At 50.0% G+C, this 23,946-nt stretch overlaps 1 protein-coding gene across 1 annotated transcript in view; it reads right to left on the bottom strand.

Moving 5' to 3' along the window:
• Window positions 1–1,719: 1,719 nt before the first annotated feature.
• The window catches only part of OTOG (otogelin), a 91,364-nt gene continuing 69,137 nt past the window's right edge, over window positions 1,720–23,946 (bottom strand). Inside the window, exons 40-56 of the mRNA XM_086677849.1 lie at window positions 19,842–20,025; window positions 17,296–17,516; window positions 16,947–17,085; window positions 15,403–15,597; window positions 14,977–15,189; window positions 14,304–14,408; window positions 14,029–14,136; window positions 13,530–13,631; window positions 10,572–10,670; window positions 9,314–9,354; window positions 8,256–8,331; window positions 7,981–8,159; window positions 7,118–7,222; window positions 6,827–6,946; window positions 5,662–5,707; window positions 3,221–3,300; window positions 1,720–3,137 (exon numbers count right to left, since the gene is read on the bottom strand). Of these exons, the coding sequence (XP_086533975.1) occupies window positions 2,937–3,137; window positions 3,221–3,300; window positions 5,662–5,707; window positions 6,827–6,946; window positions 7,118–7,222; window positions 7,981–8,159; window positions 8,256–8,331; window positions 9,314–9,354; window positions 10,572–10,670; window positions 13,530–13,631; window positions 14,029–14,136; window positions 14,304–14,408; window positions 14,977–15,189; window positions 15,403–15,597; window positions 16,947–17,085; window positions 17,296–17,516; window positions 19,842–20,025 (2,214 nt within the window). The 3' untranslated portion in view covers window positions 1,720–2,936. The remainder of the gene's footprint in view (window positions 3,138–3,220; window positions 3,301–5,661; window positions 5,708–6,826; window positions 6,947–7,117; window positions 7,223–7,980; window positions 8,160–8,255; window positions 8,332–9,313; window positions 9,355–10,571; window positions 10,671–13,529; window positions 13,632–14,028; window positions 14,137–14,303; window positions 14,409–14,976; window positions 15,190–15,402; window positions 15,598–16,946; window positions 17,086–17,295; window positions 17,517–19,841; window positions 20,026–23,946) is intronic.

Consider the following 23,946-nt stretch of genomic DNA (forward strand, 5'->3'; position numbering starts at 1 on the left):
CACAGGGGGCCCGTAGGCTGGGCAGCCGCCCAGCTCAGCTACCAGCTCTCTGAGGGGCTGGGCCCTGGACTCCTGTTTCCTTACCTGTCTGCTGTGTGGCCTCTGGGCTTCCCTGAAGCTTTAAGTCATGCAAAGATATTGGGGATAGGGGAGAAGCCATACATACCCCTTGAGCCTTGAATCTATTCTAATCACTTTGTCCTCCCTTACACAGTGACAGTCTTTGGGACCCTCAGGACCAAACAGGATGTTCTGGGACCAATGTTGCCATTGAACCAGCTGGCCCAAGCAGCGAGGAAGGGCCCTCCTCAGTCCTGAAAACCCAAGGGAATGAGACTGATGTAGGTGTGTGTGTATGTGTGTGTGTCCCTGCACAGGTGCATAAAGGAGGTGGATCATCCTGTGGGACTTGACCCACAATTTCCTTTCTTCATTTACCATATCCTAGAGAGCCCACCATGCCAGTATATGAAACAGTTCTATTATGATTTTCAATGGCATGGCTGTAGCAGGTGATCTAATCATTCACATTGATAGGCATGTAAAGTTGTTACTTTTTTTTTTTAACTTAAGACAATGCTGTAATAAATAATTGGGCACCTGCCTTGTATGAATTGCCTTTTTAGATGCTGTATTAGTTTTCTATGGCTGCTGTAACAAATTACCACAAACTTAATGGCTTAAAATAACACAAATTTATTCTCTTAGAGTTCCAGAGGTCAGATGTCTGAAATCAGTTTCACTGGGTTAAAATCAAGGTGTGGGCAGGCCTGTGTTCCTTCTGGAGCTCCGGGGGAGAATCCATTCCTTGCCTCTTCCAGCTTCTAGGGGCTGCCCACATTCTTTGGCCAGCGGCCCCTTCCTCCACCTTAAAATGCATCATTTCAACCTCAACATCTGTCATCTCATCTCCTCTCTCTGACCCCTCCTGCCTCTCTCTTCCAAGGACTCTTGGGATGACATTGGGCCCACCTGGATAATCCAGGATGGCCTCCCCACCTCAAACATCTTACCGTAATCACATCTGCAGAGTCCCTTTTACTATGTAAAGTCATATATTCAGAGCTTTCTGGTATGAATATGTGGACATATTTGGAAGACCATCATTCAGCCTACCACAGCTGCCTAGAAATATGATGGCTTCATCAAAGGGTGTATGTATTTTTTATATAAATCACCATCTCCAAATCATTTCAGTGAACACTGATATCAGTGCTGCTGGTGGCTTTTTGAGGGCAATCCGGCAACACTGATCAAGGTTTAAATTCCTCACCATGTCCTGTCCTTTCTAAAGCACAGGGCATGGGATCATGCTGGCTGATAACGTGTGCTTCTTGTGAATCTTACACTAAAATGTCTGAATCTAAAAGAGTTGGTTTCCCAGGAGGCAGCTGGGGGATCAGGACTGGGATATTTGGCCAAAGGGCTGGAGTAGGAGGCTGGCTTCCAGGAGGAGCAGGCAGGAGGGATGCCTGGGTGGAAGTGAAGGTGAGGTAAAGAGGCAGAAACATGTGATTCCAGGGGTGGGTGTGACCATCAGGAGTGAGGCCCCCAGGAGTACACAGTGGGGGCAGGGCAGGTGCTGAGGGGGGCACAGTGCTGGGCACAGGTGGGGCAGGACAAGGTGGGGTGACCTTCAGGGCCATAAAATAGAGTCTTTTCTTCACAGCTGAAACTCCTTCAGATTCAAAGCAAATAATCCAGAGATGCTCAGAGGCCTGATATCTTTCCGTGGTTTATTGGATCTAGAACCAGAATACAGATACAAGAACAAAGAGGCTGCAGGAACAGTTGGGGACCATCTTGGCACAGGCCTCTATCCCCAAACCTAGGGACACTAGGGCAGCCACATATCCCCAGACATACCAGATCACTGCTGGGGCCTGAGCATCCTGGCCTGGACCCAGCAGCACACAGTGGCATAGGGAGGTGGCCTACAGAGTGGGGTGTGAAGGGGACCCTAGACCTGGCTTTAAGAAGGACACTCTGGTTCAGAGACAAGGTTCTGGGAGATCAGCTGTATGTAGGGCTTGCATTTTCCACAGATAGACGCTCTCCTGCTAAACAGTCCCATGATGCATAGAGCTAGGAATTGGCTGAGCCACAAAACTCACAGTCAGGCCCCTCCAGAGACCAACTCTACTACGTCCTTGGAGAGAAGGCACATTGCAAAGCCAGGCACTGCCCTTGCAGGCTGAAGTTACCATTAAATAACCAAGGATCCTGCCCCCACCTCGCAAGAGCCAGCTCACCTCCAGGAAGTCTGGCTGTGGGGGATACGTATAGAGCAGGCATGGGTCTGTTCTCCTAAATCCTTTCCTGAACCACAGTGTCAACAACAGAATACGGGGGCATCCCTCTTGGGGCTATAGGGGACTTGAGGGTCACCAAGCCCCCTCCCGGTCTCTGGGCCTGGCCTCACAACACTGCTGAGAGGACCCTGGCCTGGGAACCCACCCTCTATGCTTCTGGGAAGTCCTCCTGGGCAGCTACTCACAGGCCTGTGTGTTGCAATTAAAGCCTCCCTTCCTTTTACTGTGTCTGTGGTTCTTCCCTGGTAGAAAGGGCCAAAAGAGAGAATGGGCCACCACATCCTGGCCCTGCACGTGGTCCTGGGTCTAGCTCTGGTCCTTCCTTCTCAGGAAAGCATTCCCCCCTCTCCACTTGTAGCCAGAGTCATGGATTCCCACATCCATGCAGGGGCTGGTGCCCCCAGTCTAGGGCCCATTCCAAACCTCAGCCAAGGACAGAGCTGAGTTCCCTGACCCCTCGGGTGTGGCACTTTCCCTGTATGCAGGAGAGGGAGGCCAGAGAAAGAGCCAGTATGGGTGTAATCATGTTCTGTGCCTCTGCCTGGCATGCCATGCTCAGCACATACCAGCTCTCTACTCCCCAGGAGCTTCCCCCTGCACACTGGGCCAGCCAGCCCCCAGGTCTCAGGACCACTGGCAGGCGCAGTCGGTGGGCTCCTGCACTGTGTAGGGCACCCAGGTGGCGTTGGTGGCGCAGAAGAGCTGCACGGAGCGGCGCTGCAGGCCCACCTCCCGGCAGCACTTGCAGAAGCGGGCGTAGGTGTTGATGTTGTAGTTGTAGATGCTGGCGGATGGGCATCTCCCGTCGCAGGACACGAGGTTCACCTGGAGACAGGCAGGCCAGTGAGGCCCACGGTGTAGCCCCGCCCCCCCCAACCTCCTCCCACCACCACTCGGGCGACACTCACAGGGGTGTTGCTCCTGCATTCATTCTTTCGGATGGTCATACGGATGGTCACCTTCTTGCAGGAGCGCCCATCCTCTTTACCTGGGGGGACAGGCTGGGTGAGGCAGCTATGGCTGAGAAGTGCTGGCAGGGGGGCAGCAGGATGGGCCAGACTGGGGCAGTTAGTGTCATGCTAGAGGGTCTCTCTACTGGTGTTAGTGCCCATGCATTAGAGCCCCTCGCCAGCAAAGAGAAAGCCTTCTAACTCAGTGCCCTGGAAAGATGTGGAGATGGCTAGGGCAGGGGAGAAAAGGAACGATGTCCGGATGGCCTCAAGGGCTCTTGGCCAGGGAGGAGGAGGATCTGGAGACGAGGTGGGCTGCTTCCCCACCCCACCCCCAAAGCCTATCTCTAATCCTTGCCCGTGACCCTGGCCATGCCCCCCACCCCCGACTCCCCTTGTGCCTCTGGCTCAGCTTCAGCATTCTGACTCTGAGAGGGCTTCTGGGTAAAGAATCTGCAGTTTCCTGGATGTCTGGAAACTCCAGTCCCGAGCAGATGCTTGCACGCCTCAGGCTCACTGGGTTTCCTTTATCCATCAGACAGGGCCAGGGATTTGCCCACTTCACACAGTTGTCACAGAGGTGGAAAGTGATAAGCAGGTTCCTCTGCCTGGACCACGCCTCCCACAGACAAGCGAGCTCAGGGCCATTCCTGCCCTCACTGGCTCAAATAGCTCACCCTTGGGCCCTTCCTTCACCACTCCTGAAACTATAACGCCCACCCTCCCTCCACCCTGTGCTCCCTCCCTGCCCCCTCCCTTGCCTTATTTCTGTCTGGGGCACTGTCACCATCATGTCCCCAGTATGCTGGGGAAACGGAAGCTTTGGGCCTTCCTTTGAACGGCCCCTTCCACAACTTGTGGGTTCTTTTCTCATTCTCAATGAATACTCGCTTTCACACCCTGATACAGGACTTGTAAGTTTGTGTTCTTTCTCTTATGAGGCCCCCCAAGTTGCATAAGTTTCAACCCCCATAAAACCGGATGCATCCATCATATATATTTGACTTATTATGCGGGGCTCTCCCACTACAACATCAGCTCCATAAAGCTTTATTTATGCTGTGTCTGCAGTGCCTAAAACAGGGCCTGGCATATTGATGCTCAATAAATATTTGTCTGATGCATGGGCTCCCTCTGTCACTAAGGGTGCCTGCCAGAAACAGGGTGGAATCCTTTCTTGTGGCCTCTTGGCCTCACCACAGTGGGTTTCCTATCATCCCAGTGCAGGACTCCTGGCCAGAGCTAAGTTCACTTTTTCCTCCTTCCCTGTTTCCAGGAGGCAAGAGGACCAAGGGCTGTCCCGGCCAGGGCCCTCGGGGTCCCAGACCAAGGCCAGCTGAGTGACAAGCGGGAGCAAAGTGGTAGTGGCATTCGGCATTGATGGGTCCAGGAGAGGGGGAACCGCTGAAGCATTCCCACGCAAGCCCAAGGGATGAGGCTCGCTACCCAGCATGCACTGTTGGCCGAGAAAGGCCTTTGCCAGAGGCAGGGAGCAGAGGCCCCGCCCTCCCCTCCCCCACCCCCAGAGCTGGGGCCACCTAGCAGAAGGAACGTTGTTGGGAATAGCAACGTGGCTGCATGCCTCAGTCCTGTGGGTTTCCGAGAGGAGTACCTGGGTGGCAGTGGACACTAACCCGTGGAGGAGAGGCGGGGCTAACGGGGACCACAGGAAACAGGGTCCCCGGGGAACCTGGGGAGAGGGACACGGGTCGTAGGTCACACGGGAGCACATGGAATATTCAGGGAACATGAGTTGCGGGTCGGAGATCAGCCAATGAGGCACTGAGCCCAGCTTCCTTGAAGTATGTGAGGTGGACACAAAAGGGTGTCAAATTCTACATCCCTCCAAAGGACAGTCTGAGGACCCTAGGGAGAGGGGAGGCGTGTAGACAAAGGTCCTAAAGCTGACTAGAATGTGCACGCTTATGTGGCTCGGGCTGCAGGTTCCAGGGGCCAGGTGTGAGTCCAGGTCACTCGGACTGAGACAGCGACCCTGTGGGCCTGAATTCCCCCCCCGGGGGGAATCTCTGAGACAGGGCTCCTGACCACAAGGAGAATTCACCTGGGGGGCTTCTGGGCTGGGGATCTTGGCAGGGGCAGGAGGAGGCAGAACAGCTGATGAATCTCTGACCTCCTGGACTCAATAGCCCAATGTCCCCTGTCTCCATCAAGAAGTAAAGGCGTTTTGTTGGGACAGGGACAGGAGCATGGGCTCTGCCCACCCGCATATCTGTGCCAGTGCCGTGAGCCCCATGGTAGCGGTGTGATCCCTTCATCTAAACCCCCGAAGAACTAGCACTGGAGGTGCCAGGCCAGGAACCCGGCCCTCTGAGCCCTGACAGGATACCCTGTCCCCCAACCAGAGACCTCACCCCTGGGCCTCCACCGTGCTCACTCACATGTCCTGCAGCATCCTTCCAAGGAAGGTACCACTGAGCCCCCAACCTAGAGGGAGAGGAGGGGAGGTGAGTGGGAGAGCCCATCCCAGGCCAGAAGCCAAGATCCCAGCAAAAGGCAGAAAAGGCACAAGAGCCTTGACTCAGCTTTTCCTCCCAAGATGCCCCAGGGCAGGTGTGCCAGGCCCTGCCGTCCATCAGGCCCTGGCCAGAGGGAGAAGGCGCCCCTGGGCTGGCCATGGGAGAGCCACAGGGACTAACCTGACTGGCTGGGCCACTGGCACAAAAGCTGCCAGTGGCCCCAGTAAGACCGGAGGCTGGGTTAAGATGGTGAGATCCTCCCATCTTTCCAGTGGCGGCTTCCCTCCTGCCCCACCCTGTGCCCACATTAGTGCTTCCTGCACAGAGGGTCCGGGAGGGGAGCGATGCAGGGGCTGACCCATTTGGGTCAGTGGCCTGGGCTCCATCCCAGCCCTGGATAAGTCATCCTTTTCCTCTGGGCTCCGTTTTCCCACCCTTAAAATGGGTGCAGTTATCCCTTATAGCCCTCCTCCTCTATTATGAAATGGATAAAACAATGATGTGACAGTTCTTTGTAAATAAGTATTGTGTGTGTGAGCACATGCATGTGATTTTGTGAACATATACATGTGTGGTTTTGTAATGCGAGTGTGTGTGACTGGGAGCGTGTGTACTTGTTTTTAAGATCAGAAACCTTTCAATGTCCAGTATCAATCTCAGGAACCTTCCTCATTTAACAATAACCAAACCCTCCAGAAATCCTTTTCCTTGAGGTATGTGCCCTTAGTGACAGCTGTCCCTGCCAGTGCTGTTTTGGCTAGTGGTAGTGTCATTAGAGCATCAGAGGACTGAACTGTGCACCTGCATGGCGTGTATGTGACGTCTCAGAACATGTGAGGATGTATGTTTGCATACATCCGTGTGCAGCTGTGTGTGTGATGTATGAGGATGTGGGGTGTGACGCGGTCAGAGCAGGAACACGGAGAGATGTGGAGCTGGGGTGGCAGGGCAGGTACGGCCTCCAGGGAACCCCTCTTCCCTCACTTCCGCACACAGGAGCCCCCCACCCTGCAACGCCCCCCGCCAGTAAGACAGGCGATACCCCTGGCTTCAGGCCATGCTGTGAGGGGAGAAGTCTGGCACTGACCTTGGCACACTCGGTCTCGTTGAGTGGCGGGCAGCTGATGGGTGAGCGGACAAGCACAGCGCCCAGGGGCGTGTTGCCACAGTGATGGCGGGTACAGTTTGCGATCCAGGACGCCCCAGGCTGGAGGGCACAGAGGTGGACAATGGGACTGGGTGGCTAGATGGTCTGAGTGAACAGACACGGCACAGCTCTTGGGCACAGGTACTGCCCAGGACCCTGTCTGTGCCTAGCCCCGAGCCCCGGTTGCTTCCTGGGATGCCCTCCCAGGTGGGTGGTTAAGGGGCTGCATACCAAGAACAGGGAGGTGGTGCCGTTGGGGAAAGTGAACAGGCAGGACACGTTCCTACAGGAGCCACAGCAGGCGGCTAGGTCCCGTGGATGCTCGTACTCCTGATTCTGCAGGACAGGGCGGGACCAGAGGGACCTCAGCCATGTGCCCACCTCCACCCTCCTGCTTTCCTACTGTCTGATGGTCTCTGAGCCCCAAGCCCAGAGAAGCCCCCTTGTAGATGCTCAGAAAGGGAGCTCGCTCCCAGCCTCTTATTTCAGACAGGAAGGTCATCCCTTAAGCCTCCTTTACAGCAATTCCTAGACCCATTCCCAGTTGACGAAGGGCATTTCCACCCCTTTCAAAGACAGCACTGCTGGTGATTAAGGGTGCTGGTTTTGTTTCCACGCAGACCTCAGTCTGAGTCCCGGTCCCTGTGGGAATTTGTACAAATGACCGGACCTCCCTAAACCTCATCTTTCTCATCTGACAAATGGGAATAATGCCAGCCCCTTTTAGCTTTTACTAGAAGCCAGTCGCTATCTTAGATACTGGGTGTGCAGAAGTGCAACAAAGGGTAACAACACAAACACACAAACCAAAGCAATAGGGAATGTACCAGTCGTAAGTAGGTGCTTCATCAATACGTCTTCTGTCAAATACTCACCCTTACCAGACCTTCACTCCTGCCGTTCCCCTCCTGGCCTCTCCCAACCCCGCCCGTTCTCAGCACTTTCTACAGAGGTCTCTGAAGGGTCCCCTGCCTGCACCATGTCTCCTCTTCAGACTTGTCTAGAAACCTTGAGACTCCTCTGATTCCTGGAGCACCAGGGATCACCCAGGGCAGCCGCTGCCCCTGCCCACCCCCATCCTGCCCCGCACCTACCGCCTCACAGTGCACATCACACAGCACAGAGGTGGTGTTGATTTGGTAGAAGCTGGTAAGAGGGTCGAGCACGTCAGTGCAGCGGGAGGTGTGGCACACGCCATCGGCCGAGAGTTCCACCACGGTCTGGCCCGGCAGCATCACCCCCAGCTCACGGCTCAGGCACACGGGGGCCTTCACTGGTTGGGCGTGCAGGATGGCAATAGTCACCGGAACCCAGCACGCACATCAGGCCCAGCCTGGCTCTACCCCATGGGCTTCCCTTCCCCACTCACCGCACTCGTATTTGGCGCATCCACACACGTTCTCCATGCTGTGCAGGAACTCCTCGTCCAGCTGGGACTTCTCCCACTGGGTGGGGCAGAGGCAGTCAGCACCCCACGCTGGGGAAGCCCAGCCCTGCCCTTGGGAGCAGTCTGCCACCGGGGCCCTTGTCTCTATCAGCTGCCTCCTCGCGGTGGGTGGGGAGGGGCTGGCAAGCTCCGGCAAGCTCAGTCACTCCCCAGCCAAGGGAGAAATTCCCAGTATGGCTTCCCCACTGAGGATCACTCCCCGACGTCTTCTTCAGGGACTTAGGCCTCTCCTTTCATCCCAAGAACCCACGGGCCGCATCAGGGAGGGACCATTGCATGGCTTCCAGCCAAGAACCCAGCTTGGCTCATACTATCTCCCTTCCTCCTTCACCAGTTGAAGGGAGGAGGGAGGAGTGGGGGAGAAAATGAGAGGAAATGCGTGCTGGGGGGTAGGGGGTGAGGAGAATATATAAAATCTAGAAAATTGTGAAAAAACTTTAAACATAACTTCACGTTTCTTACAGTATTTTCCCTTCCCTCAGTGGCTGTGCGGTCTGGTGGTTAAGGGCATGGCCTCTGGAGTCAGATTTCCTGGGTTCTAATCCTGACTGTGATTTACTAGCTTCACGATCTGAACCTTAGCTTCCTTGTCTGTATCACTGAGCTCATCGTGGAATCAACCTTGTTGGTATGACACTATATACACAAGGCCCAGGAACGTTCCTGACATATAGTTAGCTCTCAATAAGCATGAGCTGCCGTAAAAAGTATCATCACCTTCATCATCTTCATCCTCACCATCCCCACCATCCCCACCATCATCATTGTACTTGCTCATCACAATGCTGAAGCATCCTCACGCCCACTCTATAAATGAGGACACTGGGCTCAGAGGGCAGAGCTTAGGACAAGAATGCCAACTTGTGATCCACGGCTCTTTGCACTACATTAAAGGAATAGGGTCTCCAGGGGATGGGAAAGAGTGGAAAGGAAAGGGGGAGGCAGGTCATAGACGGCGGGGAGGAGCAGGGTCTCCATACCAGGTGGCACCGGGGCACCGGGATTGTGTCGCAGTCACACTCTGAAAAACAGGAGGGGCCAGGACCTGTCTCACTGGAGACGTCCAGGTGGAAGTTTCCCCAGGCCTCCACGCCGCTCACTCTGGCACAGCCCCTCCTCTGGCACAGACTCAAGCCCAATTGGGATAGGGACTGGGGGGAAGAAGCCAAAATCTCAGCTTCCCTCCAGCCTGGCCCAGCATGGGGGCTGCGGCTTTCCTGGTAGGGCAGGTGGGGCAGTGATGGGTCCTAAGCTCCACCAGAGGCGGGTGAGGAGAAACAGGCCGACAGACCAATCACAGGTGTCCTTTGTCATCTGGGCTTCATCCTGCCCCATCCTCCTGAAAACCCTTTCTAGAGCAGATGTGGAGCCTCTCCAGGAGGGAACGCATCAAGGGCGGAACTTCTGACCAGGGGCACGTCCTGTTGGAAGACTGCTGTGGCCCCACTAGCAAACTTAACAGACACCACGTCAGCTCGAGCTTCAAGGTAAGGAGAGCTCACAGTGCCTGTGAAACGCTCTCCCGGGTCACTCAGTCATGTTTACTATATGTTGAGGCTTTTCTGTGCTCTGGGGACAACACAATGAGTAAAATAGACTAAAATCTCTACTCTCGTGAAGCTTACATTGCAGGCCTGGAAAAAGACAGTGAAATAAATGCAAAATAATTTCTCAACTCTTTTTAAATAACATTTTATATAAAGCTCACTGGTATTCACTATTGATCATTGATGCTCCCAAAGGAGTTTGAGGTAATTTTTGTTTGTTTGTTTGTTTGTTTATTTGGGGGGGAGGGGCGGAGAGAGAAAGCGGATCTCGAGCAGGCTCTGCAACAGCACAGAGCCCGACATGGGCCTCGAACTCACAAACCGTGAGATCACGACCTGAGCCGAAATCAAGAGTCAGACACTTAACCAACTGAGCCACCCAGGTGCCACTGAGGTAAATTTTAACAAAAATCATGCTTACTAACAGACAGCTGCAATAAAGACTTGCTTTAGAAGGAAAAACCTTTTGGGAACAAGGAACTTGATTTTTCCCTTCTTTTGTCCTGGGGAGAAAAAGGTATAGGAATGCTAAGCACCCAGAGATCAGATGCAGGGCGAGGAAGGTGATTTTGGCAGCTTCCATCTGGGGATTCTGGAGGGACAGTGGTGGGTCATTCCTCCCCTCCCTTACTCTTCACGGGGGCCCTGGATCCCTGCCTTTGGGGAAGGGCATCCCTGGCCAGGGACTTACCACAGGACTTGTAGGGGCAGCAGCGGTCTGGGCTCCACACCTCCACCAGAGCAGTGCCCATGCCACACTGTACTTGGGGACAGCGGAAGCTCTCACACACTGCGAGGGAGGGGAGGCAGGGGACACATCAGCTGCAGATACCTGGAGCAGAAATCCCCAGAATGCAACATTGGCTAAGGAGAGGGCTCCTCCTTGAGTTCCCCCCAGTGTCCTCAGACACCCTCCAGGGCTAGAGTCCCGGGAAGAAGTCTGGGCTCCTGGAGTCTCTCCATAGAACTCCTAGTGGAAGACATAGTTCCACTCTGATGAGGCATTAGCGATATGACAATGTCAGAACCTTAAAGTCACTCAGCTGGGCCTTCCCTCCCCTGAATTCTGTGTCACCCTGCGAGTAGTCAGGTTAGGATTATCAAAAAATTTTTGAGGTGGAGGAAGAGAAGGACTTTTGTATAGTGTCAAAGTAATGGGTTACTTTCTGGCTGAAAGAGGAAAACTGTAAATGTAAGATGGAGGCATCTGGCAGTCCCCACCGTAATCCAGGACCAACATTAGCCTGAGTCGCGGTGTCTCAACCAGCTAGTCTGTATCTCGTGATGTGATGTACGTTGAAGTTCGTGTTCTGTTAGGCCCCACACACAACTTGAATCCACCGGGTCTTAGATCTAACTTCTAGTTTATAGGAAGCACAGAGGATGGGGAGGAGCAAGGAAAACAGTTCCCGGAGGAAGCAAGTGGATAAATCTAGAAGGTAGGACTTTCTGCAGGACCACAACCCAAACTCTACAATTCCATGTCACGCAGGAAAAGATGCTTATGCTAGATTAAATGATATTTAAGAGACCACAGGTCCTGGGTTGGACAAACCAGGAAAATCATAGATGGGGTATGATAGAACTTGAAATTTTTATTAACATTAACTGAAAACAGCTGGTTAAAAAAGAGCACGTGCACATTGTTGGTGACATGGATAGAGCTAGACGGTATGATGCTCAGTGAAATAAGTCACACTGAGAAAGACAGATACCATATGATTTCATTTATGTGTGGAGTCTGAAAAACAGAACAAATGAACAAGAAAACAAAAAAGCCAGACTCTTAACTGCAGAGAACAAACCGGTGGTTACCAGAGGGAAGGCGGGTGAGGAGCTGAGTGAAATAGGTGATGGGGATTAAGATACAAACTTGCAGTTATAAAATAAATAAGTCACAGAGATGAAAAGTACAGCGTAGGGAATATGGTCAGTAATATTGTAATGACATTGCATGGTGACAGTCGGTGACTACATTCATCATGGTGAAGACAGAGTAACGTCTTCTCGAATCAATATGTTGTACATCTGAAACTAATATAATATTGTACATTGACTATACTTTAATAAAAACAATAAAACATAAAATAAAAAAGCATATACATGCTTATTTTGGTTAAAAAGCACACACACACACACACATATAAAGGCACAGAGACTATTTGAAAGGATATATACTCAAGTGCTGACAGTGGAAGCAGGAAGAAAGTATTTTCACTTTCTTATCTTTACTTGGATTCCGTACTTTCTATAAGGCATATATAGTGCCTCTATAATAAAAGTACAATGAAGATTGGGAGAAGGTAATAATATCAATAGCCTCCTTATACTGAGCACCTCTGTATCCCAAAGACCATCAAGTATTTCATATATTATCTCCAGGCTTCACAACTGCCCCTCAGGGGACATACTATTAGCACCTCATTTTACAAATGAGGAACCTTGGCTCAGAGAGTTCGTGACTCGCCCTAGGCCACACAGCCAGAAAATGGCAGGACTGGGGTGCAAAACCATGACTCACTGACCCTGCTTGTACTCACTGCACACGACCAGGCTTTCTCCTGAGAAGCGTGGAGAGACACGTGAACAAGAGAGGGGGGTGAGGTGGAGAGAAGAAGAGACGCGCAGAAAAAGGAGAGAGAAGACGAGAGGAAGGACATTGAGATCATCATCAGATCATCTTTGTAAGCTGGCCCCACTTTTGGGACCACTGGCCTCTGAGACCCCGGGTGGAGCCGATTGGCCCGGTGTGGACAGCGCATCTGGGGAACGCTCCATGGGAAACCTACACTGCTTCAGACTTGGTTCCTGACACTTGAAGCAGTCGGCGTTGCCCCTGTTGTATCCTGGCAGACGGTCCTCACTGGCACCGCTCTGTGCCCGTGAGGTTCGCTCACGTTTTTCCCACAGTCAATGTGCAGCTTTTGCAAATGGGGTCATCTTTACATTTAACCAGTCTGTTAATTCTTATCCATCAGGTGTTCTTCAGGTCTCACATGCTGGCCGTACTATGTCTACCAGGTACTATTAAGGTACTAGGTACATAGTACACACTGTATTAAGGTACTATGTCCTGTAAAATTATCAGAAAGGGCCCACGCTTATTTGCGATTGCAAAACCAAAGAGCTTCAGAGGCTTCAAGATGCAGGGTCGTCAGGGATGCAGCCTCCATGTGCAGATACCAGGGTAATACAGTGACAAAAGAGATTGTGAAGCAGGGGCCTGGGGTCAGAGAATGAAGACTGTAAATCAATGCTAGGAGGATTGGGGTGGCCTCAACCCAGGCCTGTCCCTGGCCCTGGGCTGGGTGGCCATGGAGGGGACAGGGAACCTCTTCATGAAGCCTCAGAGCCACCCACGTCACAGCCTGGACCCCACACCATCCGGCTCCCCTGGCCTGGCCCCGCTTCCTCGGGTGGGGTCTCATCATGGCTTTGGCTACTTCATGCTTCGGTGCTTACTACCTGGGGGCTCCCTGTTGCTCCCTGTTGAACTCCCACGGTCCTGAGGTGAGGGCATGGTGAAGGGGCCTGGTGGCACATAAGAGTCTCATGCTCTACCCACTGAGCTAGCCGGACAGTTTCTGGTGGCACATAAATGTCCCTGGAGCCCCTTACGGTTAGGTCCCCATGTCCAGCTGGGACTCACCACACTGGTACACAGGGCAGCAGAGCTCTGTGGTGTTCCTGTCCACGGTGAGCGCCTCTCCTTCCTGACACTCGGGGATGGGATCTGGACAGTCGCCACAGGCTGAGGGGGGAGAGGGGCCATGGCTGTCACAGGTGGTCCCCCCCCCCCGCCCCGGGTATGTGGGGGCGAGGACCTAAAATCCAGCTGTGACAGACAGGAGTTGGACTAAAGTAGTGTGTTGTGGCTTCAGGGGCCTGTCCTGGAGCAAGAATCTAGATCTTTCCTGTCAACCTAAAGTCTTACACTGAACAAGCACCAACTTCCTCATGCTCAGTAATATACAGGATGAAGCTGGGGTTGGTTCTCTTCCTCCTTCACTTCGCTCTGAACAGGAATCTCACCCTTCTGTGCCCAGTCCACCTGGAGACCCTCTCCCTTTCCTCCCTGCTGCCCAAGGAAACCAGTGACGAAGGGGTGGCTGGGATCCAGCCGTGCACCCGATGGCATGTCCACCCACCGCAGAAGTAGGAGGTACAGCACGAATCCCCCAGGCGGCCCGCGATCAGAATCTGGTCCTGGCGGCAGCTGGGGACCAGCTCTGCCTCACACAGGTCTGGGTCACACTCTGGGGAAAAGACAGAATTAAGTGCAAGGAGCAGACCCTGTCTGGCCACGCCTGGGCCCCCACCCTGGCTCTGCCCTGATCTCCAGCCAGAACCCAGTCCCCAGAGCTCCCCTAACCCAGCGGCTGGGCTCCCTTCCCCCTGCCCTCCCCACCTCAGGGTCTCTCACCACAGCTGTAGCTGGGGCAGCAGGAGTCCTCCTGGAAGTGGGTGAGGAGTCGGTGGCCTGGGTGGCAGGTAGGGGCGAGGCCCTCGCACAGGGTCTGGTTACACACTGGCCGGGGGGGCCACGGGGCCTGTCACCAGGAGGCTGGGACTCCCCAGCCTCCAGCACTGCCCAGCACCTAGACAACTTGTCCCCATTTCTCCCTCCAGCCCCCCAAGACCCATGTTCCTGGAAGGGGCCTCTGAGGGTCACATAGAAGGTCCAGGGCTGGACAGAAGAGCATTAATAGGTAGTATTCATTGAGATGGGTCATCTGCCAGCTGCTGTCCTAGATCAGTATAAACTTCTAGATTCTCACAACCCAGAAGGTGGGTACCTATGATCAGCCTCCTGCTACAGTAGAATTGACTAAAACACAGAGGATGTTAAATGATCTGCCGAGGTCACGAGGCTGCAGTGGTGGAGGAAGAGTTCTCCAGGCTGCCTGGCTCCATAGCCTGTGCCTTTAAGCCCTACCCCACGTTGATTCTTGAGGGTGGCTCCTGCCCCCCCCCCCCTCCCCACCCCACTCAAGACACTTTCCTCTGCCCAGGCCTTGTCCTACCCATCAAGGCAGAGCTGGAGCCTTTTAACAGTCTTAAAGTTGAGGTCGAGGAAAGTAAAGGGTCTGACTCACCACAAACTGTCCCCAGGCAGCAGGGATCCTCAGTGGGCAGGAGCAGAGCCACCTCCCCGAAACGTGGGCAGGCCTCAGGGCGGGGCCCTGGGCACTCCAGGTCCACTGGGACGATGGTGTTGGGAGCTTGGCACTGGTGCTGGCAGCATCCGCTGAGGGAGCTGTTCCAGGTCTCCCCCAGGGCCCGCGGCACCCCTGTGCTGTCGGTGCAGGCTGCAGTTGGGGGGTACGGTGGGGCACGGGGCACTGAGGCGGGCAAGGAGACCCAGACTGTCCCAGGCTAGACCCTCCCTGGGACACTGACCATCCCCAAAGTGGCCCTGGAGGAATGTAGATGGGCCTCAGCCATGGGTAGCAGGTGGGCTGAGGAGACCCTAGAGCGAGGCCAGCTTTGGAGGGCCCCACCCGGATAGAGGAAGAACCTACCGCACTTCTCCTGAGGGACGCAGAGTGCTGAGTGGCGCCGGTGCAAAAGGGTGCCCTCAGAGCAGACGCAGCCCTCGCCCAGCACCTGGCACTGCTCTGGGTCCAGTGGGCCAAGCAGCCCATCCTGGCATGTCTCCGGGGGCTCACAGGCTGCCACACATGCCTGGTATATGGAGTCACTGGAACACAGGAAGGCTGCAGGGACACAGTGGGCACCAGGCCTGGCTCAGACCCCAGGCAGAGTGAGGAGGGGCCTCAGAGCATCATCTGTGCCTCAGCAGAGAGCGCAAAGGGGTTTAGGGGCATTACCTCCCTTCTCTAGATCAGGAGGCAGCAAGGTACAACCCGTGGCCCAATTCCAGCCTCCCACCTGTTTTTGCAAATAAAGTTTTATTGAAATACAGTCACACTCATTCATCTACCTATTGTATCTGGCTGATTTTGCACTACAAGGACAGAGCTGAGTAATTGTGACGGAGACCACACAGCCTGAAAAGCTCAATTATTTACTATCTGGCCGTTTACAGGAAACATTTGCCAACCCCTTGCTCTAGGCCAGCGTTTTCAAACTTTCTTAATGGGAAAAAGCAGATTTTACATTGTGGTCCAATACACAAGTGCATGTAGAACAGTGCTCCTCAAACCTGATTGCCAAGGAGTCACTTGGGAGTTTTTGAAATACCTTTGCCAGGATCCCACTGCAGGGCAACTGAATTGGAACCTCTTGTTGTGGGGCCCAACATTAATACTTTCTGAAGTTCCTTGGTGATTTCAAAGGGGGAGCCAGGATTGAGAATTACTGATATATGAAAACAGATTTTTTTCACAAAATAATATTTAATCTTTCTAGGTGGAGTACACGCTAGCATTTTCTATTCTATTGTGTATTTTGAATGTGGTGTTGACCCCCAAAGTTGATTTCACACCCGCAGTTTGCAAACGCTCCTCTGGATGACTTAATCTTGTCATCCTTTATCCGTCATATTGTAGGTGCGGTCTTCCTGCGAGCTGTTTCCAGCTTATCTGGATGTGTTCACATTTATAAATCAAACTACTCGAGGCCAGTCTACCCCTGCCTACCCCACTAACGCAAACCTAACAGGGTGGGGAGGCGGTGGATCTCACCTCCATTCTCAGGGAAGGAGGGGAGAGACTGAAAGAAGAGAAAGATGACCAAGAATTAAGAGAAAGGAACTAACATTTCCTGGATGGTAACCATGTGGTGGGGCCATTCTGCACACACTGTCTCATGTCACCTTCAAAACAACCCTAGAGGGAGCTACTATTACTGTTCTCATTTTACAGATGAAGCAAGGAGATTCAGATAAATTAAAGAGTAATCAGATAATATTCCTTTGACTTAATATAAATTGTAATAAAAATAAATTTGTTAATGTACTTATGGATTTATTTATAAAATGTTTCTTAACTTCTTAATATGAATGAATGAATGAATGAATGAATAATTAACAGGGGGTGGAAGCAACAGAAGCAATGGAGGAGTCCCCCACCCTCCCTGCTCCCCCCTCAGCCCCCTGACTCACGGCAGTAGTCGGAGCGTCTCCACTCGATGCACACGTGGAACTTGTGGCACATAGCCACATACACAGTCAGTGCCACGCAGGGCTGCTGCACGTACTTGGTGTCCCGGATCCATAGCTCACAGAACGACTCTGGGGAAACCTGGGCACGTGCATCAGATAGCCCTGCTTGTCCCGACTCCCCCCATCCCAGCATCTAGCTCCTCCTAGCCCTGTCCAGAGGCAACAACGAGCTTCTGAAGACTCCTAATCCAGTCCCAAGTTCAACACCTCTGGGGACCCACCCTCTGCAGATAGTGCTGCCATTCCTAGCCCAGGAGGTCCCCCAACACCGGACACAGTGGGTACATACAAAGCGGTGACAGGCGCTGAAGGTGCGGTTGGACACCATGCGAAGGCAGGGTGAGCAGTCAGCTGTGGCACAGCTGTCTGGGCGGAAGCGGGTCTGGCCCACCGAGGTCAGGGAGCTGGGCACCTGCCAGCTGTCCAGAAAGGGAGCAGGGTCCTCAGCCTCACCGACCACAGAACCATCCTCCAGGGTGAGGTCATTGGCTACGTCCCCATCACAGATACCTGAAATGGGGCAGAATTATGCCGATAGCTATAATAATCACCACCACGCCCAGGTCCCCAGATGTCACTCTGCATATTTCTTACAACAATTCTTTGAGGCTGGTATTACTATTATCCTCATTTTATAGATGAGATAAACCAGGCACAGAGAAGATTAGAAACCTGCTGTGTAGGAAGATGTTGTTGTTGTCAGGAAATGCACACCAAAGAATTTAGGGATAGAGGGATACAATGTCTCAAACATACTTTCAAATTGCTCAGAAAAATGCATATATATGCAAATTGCATACACATAAAAAAGTACATGTATATAAATCCTACATGTATAGATGTATTTACACATCTGCCTGCATGCATACACATGTGTGTGTTTTATATACATACACACACAGAGGCAGGAAAAGTAAATGGGGCAAAATGCAAACACTTAGTATATCTGAACAAAAAGTACATGGGAGTTCTTCATACTACTTTAGACATTGTGTCAAAACGAAAGGTTACTCCAAAAAATGTGCTCTAGCAGAGATTGCTAGCTAAGTGTAACTAACACCTGTTTCCTTTTCTTCCAGGGCAGTTCCTAGCCTGTGTTTTCCAGGCTCTCCTGGGGTGGGGGAGCCCATGCCGAGTCCCAGCTGGCAGGACGAGAGTGAGGGTGAGGCAGTGACCACTGCCAGGCCTGGCCCATAAACACTTCCTAACTTTTTTTCCTGCAGTGGAGCTGGAAGCTTGTGCTGAGGATGAAAGAGCCACATGATGAACGGAGTCTCCATTTGGGAATTTACATGTGCCAGAAATCAACTTTGGCTGTGTTGAAAGGCAGGGAGACGGGAGTAGGGCAAGAGCTTGTCCGTCACAGCTTCTAACTTAACTTCCAGCTTTATTTCTCACACTCTAGGCTGCAAACACACACTTCCCTGCCTTTGACCTTGCTTACACTGTTCCCCCTGCCTGAAACACTTCCTCAGAAGTGTGTCCTTCAAATGCCCCTCACGTGCATCTGAATCCATGACCTTCCCAGTTCTGCAGAGCAGGCTTTGGTTTGCAGGTATGTCTTGCTCTGGGTGCAAAGACTCGTTTTCCTTTAGACTCACTTTCTTACTCTCTCAGTAGTCCCCCAAGTTGCCCAGCCGGGTGCCCAGGATACTAAGCGTGAATGTGGATAAAAACAGAGGAAAATTAGCCGGCTTGTGCTCCAGCCACAGGTGTCATGAATATATAGCATGATTGGCTACAAAACCTTCAGGTTTTATCAATGGTCCAGTGGCTGCGTTTTGGGTCTTGGCCTTGAGTCACAAAGGTATTCCAGGCAGGGGATCACTGCTGCCCCCGCCACTCCTTGGCAGGCATAAACAGTGGAAGGAAGAAACGGTGGCAAAGGGATGGTGGAAGTGGTGGCAGTGCTGGGGTGTGCGTGTGTGTGTGTGTGTGTGTGTAAAGATGTTTGTATCAATAAGTCAGTAAGGATGGAAGTTTCATAAAACAGCAATTTTGTCTGCTTTGCATACTATCTGTCCCGTGACTGGTACATGGGAAATAAATGAAAGAATGAGCGGGGACCAGACTTAAATGTGTCACTTCCTATGTAGAGGGCATTTTGAATACAAGGGTGCAAGCGTGAATGATTAAAATGGGTGCAGATTAATGGGGGGGAGGCCACGCAAGTATGTGTGTGTATAAGTGTGCCTATGTCTCCCGTCATCATAATCACGGCCATCTGTCATGGGTGTCCTGTGAGGGTGCAGCAGTCCGCACTCAGACTCTTCCTGCACCCTTTTATCTTATCAAGATACATCCAGTCCCTTAGGGCATGCGCCTACAGTCACGCTGTGGTCTGAAGAGCCCTAATTTTGTGCATTGTGGCAGCTCTGCTGTGTGAGCTTAGGCAAGCCGCTTAACCTCTCTGGGCCCTCTTTCTTCTTTAGTTCAATGGCCACCTCTCAGGGTTGTTGTGTGGATGGCCTGCAATCAGTGAGATCAGAGTGTGGAAGTGCTTTGTGAAGTGCCCAGGCACATGCAGACAGGAAGGATCATCTGGTATTAGGAAGCTGTCAGGGAAGCTGACAGACAATCCGGGCCAAAGTGACAACTGGCCGAGGCCAGAGCCCCGCGCCATCTCCCTGCTGGTAGCTTCAGTCCCAGAACACAGGACATTAGGTCTCTCTTCCCTGGCAGCTCTCCTGGTGCCACCTCTGGGCTGGCACTCTGTCCTAGCTTCCCCTGATTTCACACAGAGGAACCTGTGTCTGGGGACAGAGGTGGACTCCGGAAACTCAGGGAGCTAGATCCCCTCACCTCCCGCGCCACCCCAGCTGGGTCCCTCCTCACCGCAGAGGCCACGGCCCTGGGCCTCGCTGGTTTTGCTGGCCTCCAGGATCATGAGTCCTGAGCTGTGGAGCCACTGGATCTGGATGTGTGACGGCGTCCGGATCACGTACATGTGGCCTGTGTCCTCAATTCTGAATCCGTGTCTGCTCACAGGGGGCCAGACAGGCTGTGAGTCCACAGTCACCTTGTGGGGTGGGGGTGTTCAATGTGAGCACAGCTTGTCTGTCTGCCCATCCGTTCATCCATCCCTCCATCCATTTATCCAACAAACCGTATCAAGCTATGTCACAGGCTCTGTTTCAGGCACATGTGGCCAAGACAGTCCAGGGTGGCACGGAAGAATTCTGAAACCATTTCATGAGCACAAAATGATAAAACAAGAAATACAACAGTGGGAGGCAGGCTGCATCCCTGTGCCCAAACAAACACACCCCTTGAGGCTTTCTAATCACTCTCTTCTTTCCTGATCTGCTCAGATCATTTTTTTAGGGAGATTTTCCTAAGTCTCCAGCCTCTAGCTTGGGCACCCCTTCTCTGGGCTGACCTCATCTCTGTGCTGACCGTTAAGATAGAATCTGTTCCCTCATCGAGGCATCCTGTGGACTCTGAGTTTCTTAAGGGCAAAAATTCTGTCTGATCCACCTTCGAATCCCCAGCTCTTGCCTTTGAGCCTGACATTAACTGGGGTCTCAATCAATGTTTGTGATAGAAGGAAAATTGTAAAAGCAGTCAGGAAAAAAAAAGACGCATTATGTAGGGAAACAAAGATCAGAATGACAGAAGATTTCTTATTGGAAATAAGCAAGGTGAAAGCACAACTTTATATATAGCAGCACTATTCACAATAGTCAAAAGGTGGAAACAGTCCAAACGGCCATCGATGAATGAATGGATAAAACAATGGCAGTATGTACATACAATAGAATGTTATTTAGCCCAAAACTGAATGAAGTACTGGTAGATATTACAACACAGATGAACCTCAGAAATACTATGCTAAGTCAAAGAGCAAGACACAAAAAATCAGATATTATAGACTCCATTTATATGAAATATCCAGAATAAGCAAATCTATAGACAGAATGCATATTGGTGGTTGACAGGGGGTAGGGAGATTAATGATTAATTTTACGTTAGCTCAATTTTACCTCAATTTAAAAAGAAAAGACAGTGGAGCAAAATCTTTAAAGCACTGAAAGAAAAATTAAAGTCAACCTATAATTCTAAACCCAGTTAAAATATCTTTAAAAAATTTGGGAATGTAAGCTGGTGCAGCCACTCTGGAATACAGTATGGAGGTTCCTCAAAAAACTAAAAATAGAACTACCCTATGACCCAGCAATTGCACTACTAGGCATTTATCCAAGGGATACAGGTGTGCTGTTTCGAAGGGACATATGCACCCCCATGTTTATAGCAGCACTATCGACAATAGCCAAAGTATGGAAAGAGCCCAAATGTCCATCGATGGATATACGATGTGGTATATATATGTGTGTGTGTGTGTGTGTGTGTGTGTATATATATATATATATATATATATATATATGTGTGTGTGTGTGTGTGTGTGTGTGTGTATATATGTGTGTGTGTGTATATGTATATACACACACACACACACACACACACACACATATACATATACACACACACACACGCACACATATACAATGGAGTATTACTTGGCAATCAAAAAGAATGAAATCTTGCCATTTGCAGGTACATGGACAGAACTGGAAGGTATTATGCTAAGTGAAATTAGTAAGTCAGAGAAAGACAAAAATCATATGCCTTCACTCATATGAGGACTTTAAAAGACAAAACAGATGAACCTAAGGGAAGGGAAACAAAAATAATATAAAAACAGGGAGGGGGACAAAACAGAAGAGACTCATAAATATGGAGAACAAACTGAGGGTTACTGGAGGGGTTGTGGGAGGGGGGATGGGCTAAATGGGTAAGGGGCACTAAGGAATCTACTCCTGAAATCATTGTTGCACTATATGCTAACTAATTTGGATGTAAATTTAAAAAAATAAAAAATAAAACAAGTTAAAATTAAAAATATCTTTAAAAAATGAAGGTGAGGTCAAAACTTTTTCAGATATATAAAAACTGAAAGAATTTATTACTGGAAGAACCTCACTATAAGAATATTAATGGAAGTCCTTCAGGCAGAAGAAAAGTGATATCAGATGGAAATCGAGATCTATGCAAAGGAATGAAGGACACCAGGAATGATAAATATGCAGATAATATAAACTTTTCTTATTTTAAAAACCATGCTAGAAAATAATTGACTGCTTCAGGAAAAGTAATAATGATGTAATGTGTAGTTTATAACAGATGTAGAAGTAAAATGTACAGATAATAATCCAACATAGGCAATGAAATGGAATCATTAAAAATAACCTCAAAATGGGGCACCTGGGTGACTCAGTTGGTTAAGTGTCTGACTCTTGATTTCAGCTCAGGTCATGATCTCATGGTCATGAGATGGAGCCCTGTGTTGGGCTCTGAGCTGAATATGGGGCCTGCTTAAGATTCTCTTTCCTCCTCTCTCTCTGCCTCTCCCTCCTCAAATAAATAAATAAATAAATAAATACCCAAAGAGGGCAGAAAAGGAGGAAAGGGAGGGGACAAACAGAGTACAAATACCAACATTATGTTATATACAAACCTAATCATATCGATGACTAAATTAAATGTAAATGGTCTAAGGATCTCCCAATTAAAAGGCAGAGATTCACAGATTAGATAAGAGGAAAGGAAGACCCAACTATTCACACCCTACAAAATCCTACTTTAAATAAAAAGACACACTATGTTAAAAGAAAAAGGATGGAAAAAGATGTCTCTTAGATATATACATTAAATATACATGCTAACACAAATCAAAAGAAAACTGGAGAAGCTATTACAGACAATTCAGACAAAGCAGAATTCAGAACAAGGACTTTTACCAGGAGAAAAAGGACATTTCATACTGATAAAGGAGTTAATTCAACAAGAAGGAATAACAATCTTAAGTATTATGCACCAAATAACAATTTAAAAATAGGTGAATAAAAAACTGATAAAACCCCAAAGAAAAATTGACAAATTAACAACTTTAGTCAAAAATTTCAACATCTTCTCTTTCAATGATTGATAGAACAAATAGGAAATGAGTAAGGATGTAGAGACCTGAACAACACTATCAGTCAACTTGACCTAACTGACATTCACAGAATACTCCACTCAACAAGAGAATATACATTTACAAGATAGAGTGTATCCTGGTACATAAAACAAGTCTCATTAAATTTAAAAAGGTCAAAGTTAGATTAAATGTTCTCTGAACACAGTGAAATTAAATTAGAAATCAGTAATAGAAAGGTATCTGGAAAATCACCAAATATTTGGAAACTAAAGAAAAACACTTGTAAATAACCCATGGATTAAACAAAAATCAAAGGGAAAATTTTAAAGTATTTTAAATTTAATGAAAATGAAAATACAAGATATCAAAATTTGTAAGATGCTGCTAAATCAGACCTAAAGGGAAAATTGTGGCACTAGATACTTATATTAGAAAGAGCAGAAAGGTCTCAAATCAGTGACCTAGGCTATAACCTTAATAAACTAGAAAAAAAAGAGTAAATTAAACCCAAAGGAATCAGAAGGAATAAAATAATAGACATAAGAGCAAAAATCAATGAAATAGAAAACAGAAAAACAGCAGAGAAAACCAATAAAAACATTCTTTGAGAAAAACAATAAACCTGACAAAACTCTAGCCAGACTGGTGAGGAAAAAGAGAAAAGACAGAAATTACTAATATCAGGAATGAGACAGGGTACATGGATACAGATCCTATGGTATAGCAAGGATATCCTAAAAGGATAACAAGAGTGTACGATGAACAACTTAATGCCTAGAAATTTGACAACGTGGATAGAATGGACATATTCTGTGAAAATGAAAACTACCCCAGCCTACTAAAGAAAAAATAGGTAACCAGAATAGCCCTATATCATTTTAAAAAATTGAATATGTACTTAAAAACCTCCCCCAAAGAAAACTCCAGACCCAGATGGCTTCATTGTTGAAGTCTACCAAATAT

The sequence above is a fragment of the Puma concolor genome, chromosome D1 (assembly GCF_028749965.1).
Source record: "Puma concolor isolate L17-30 chromosome D1, mPumCon1.1.hap2, whole genome shotgun sequence".
NCBI lineage: Eukaryota > Metazoa > Chordata > Mammalia > Carnivora > Felidae > Puma > Puma concolor.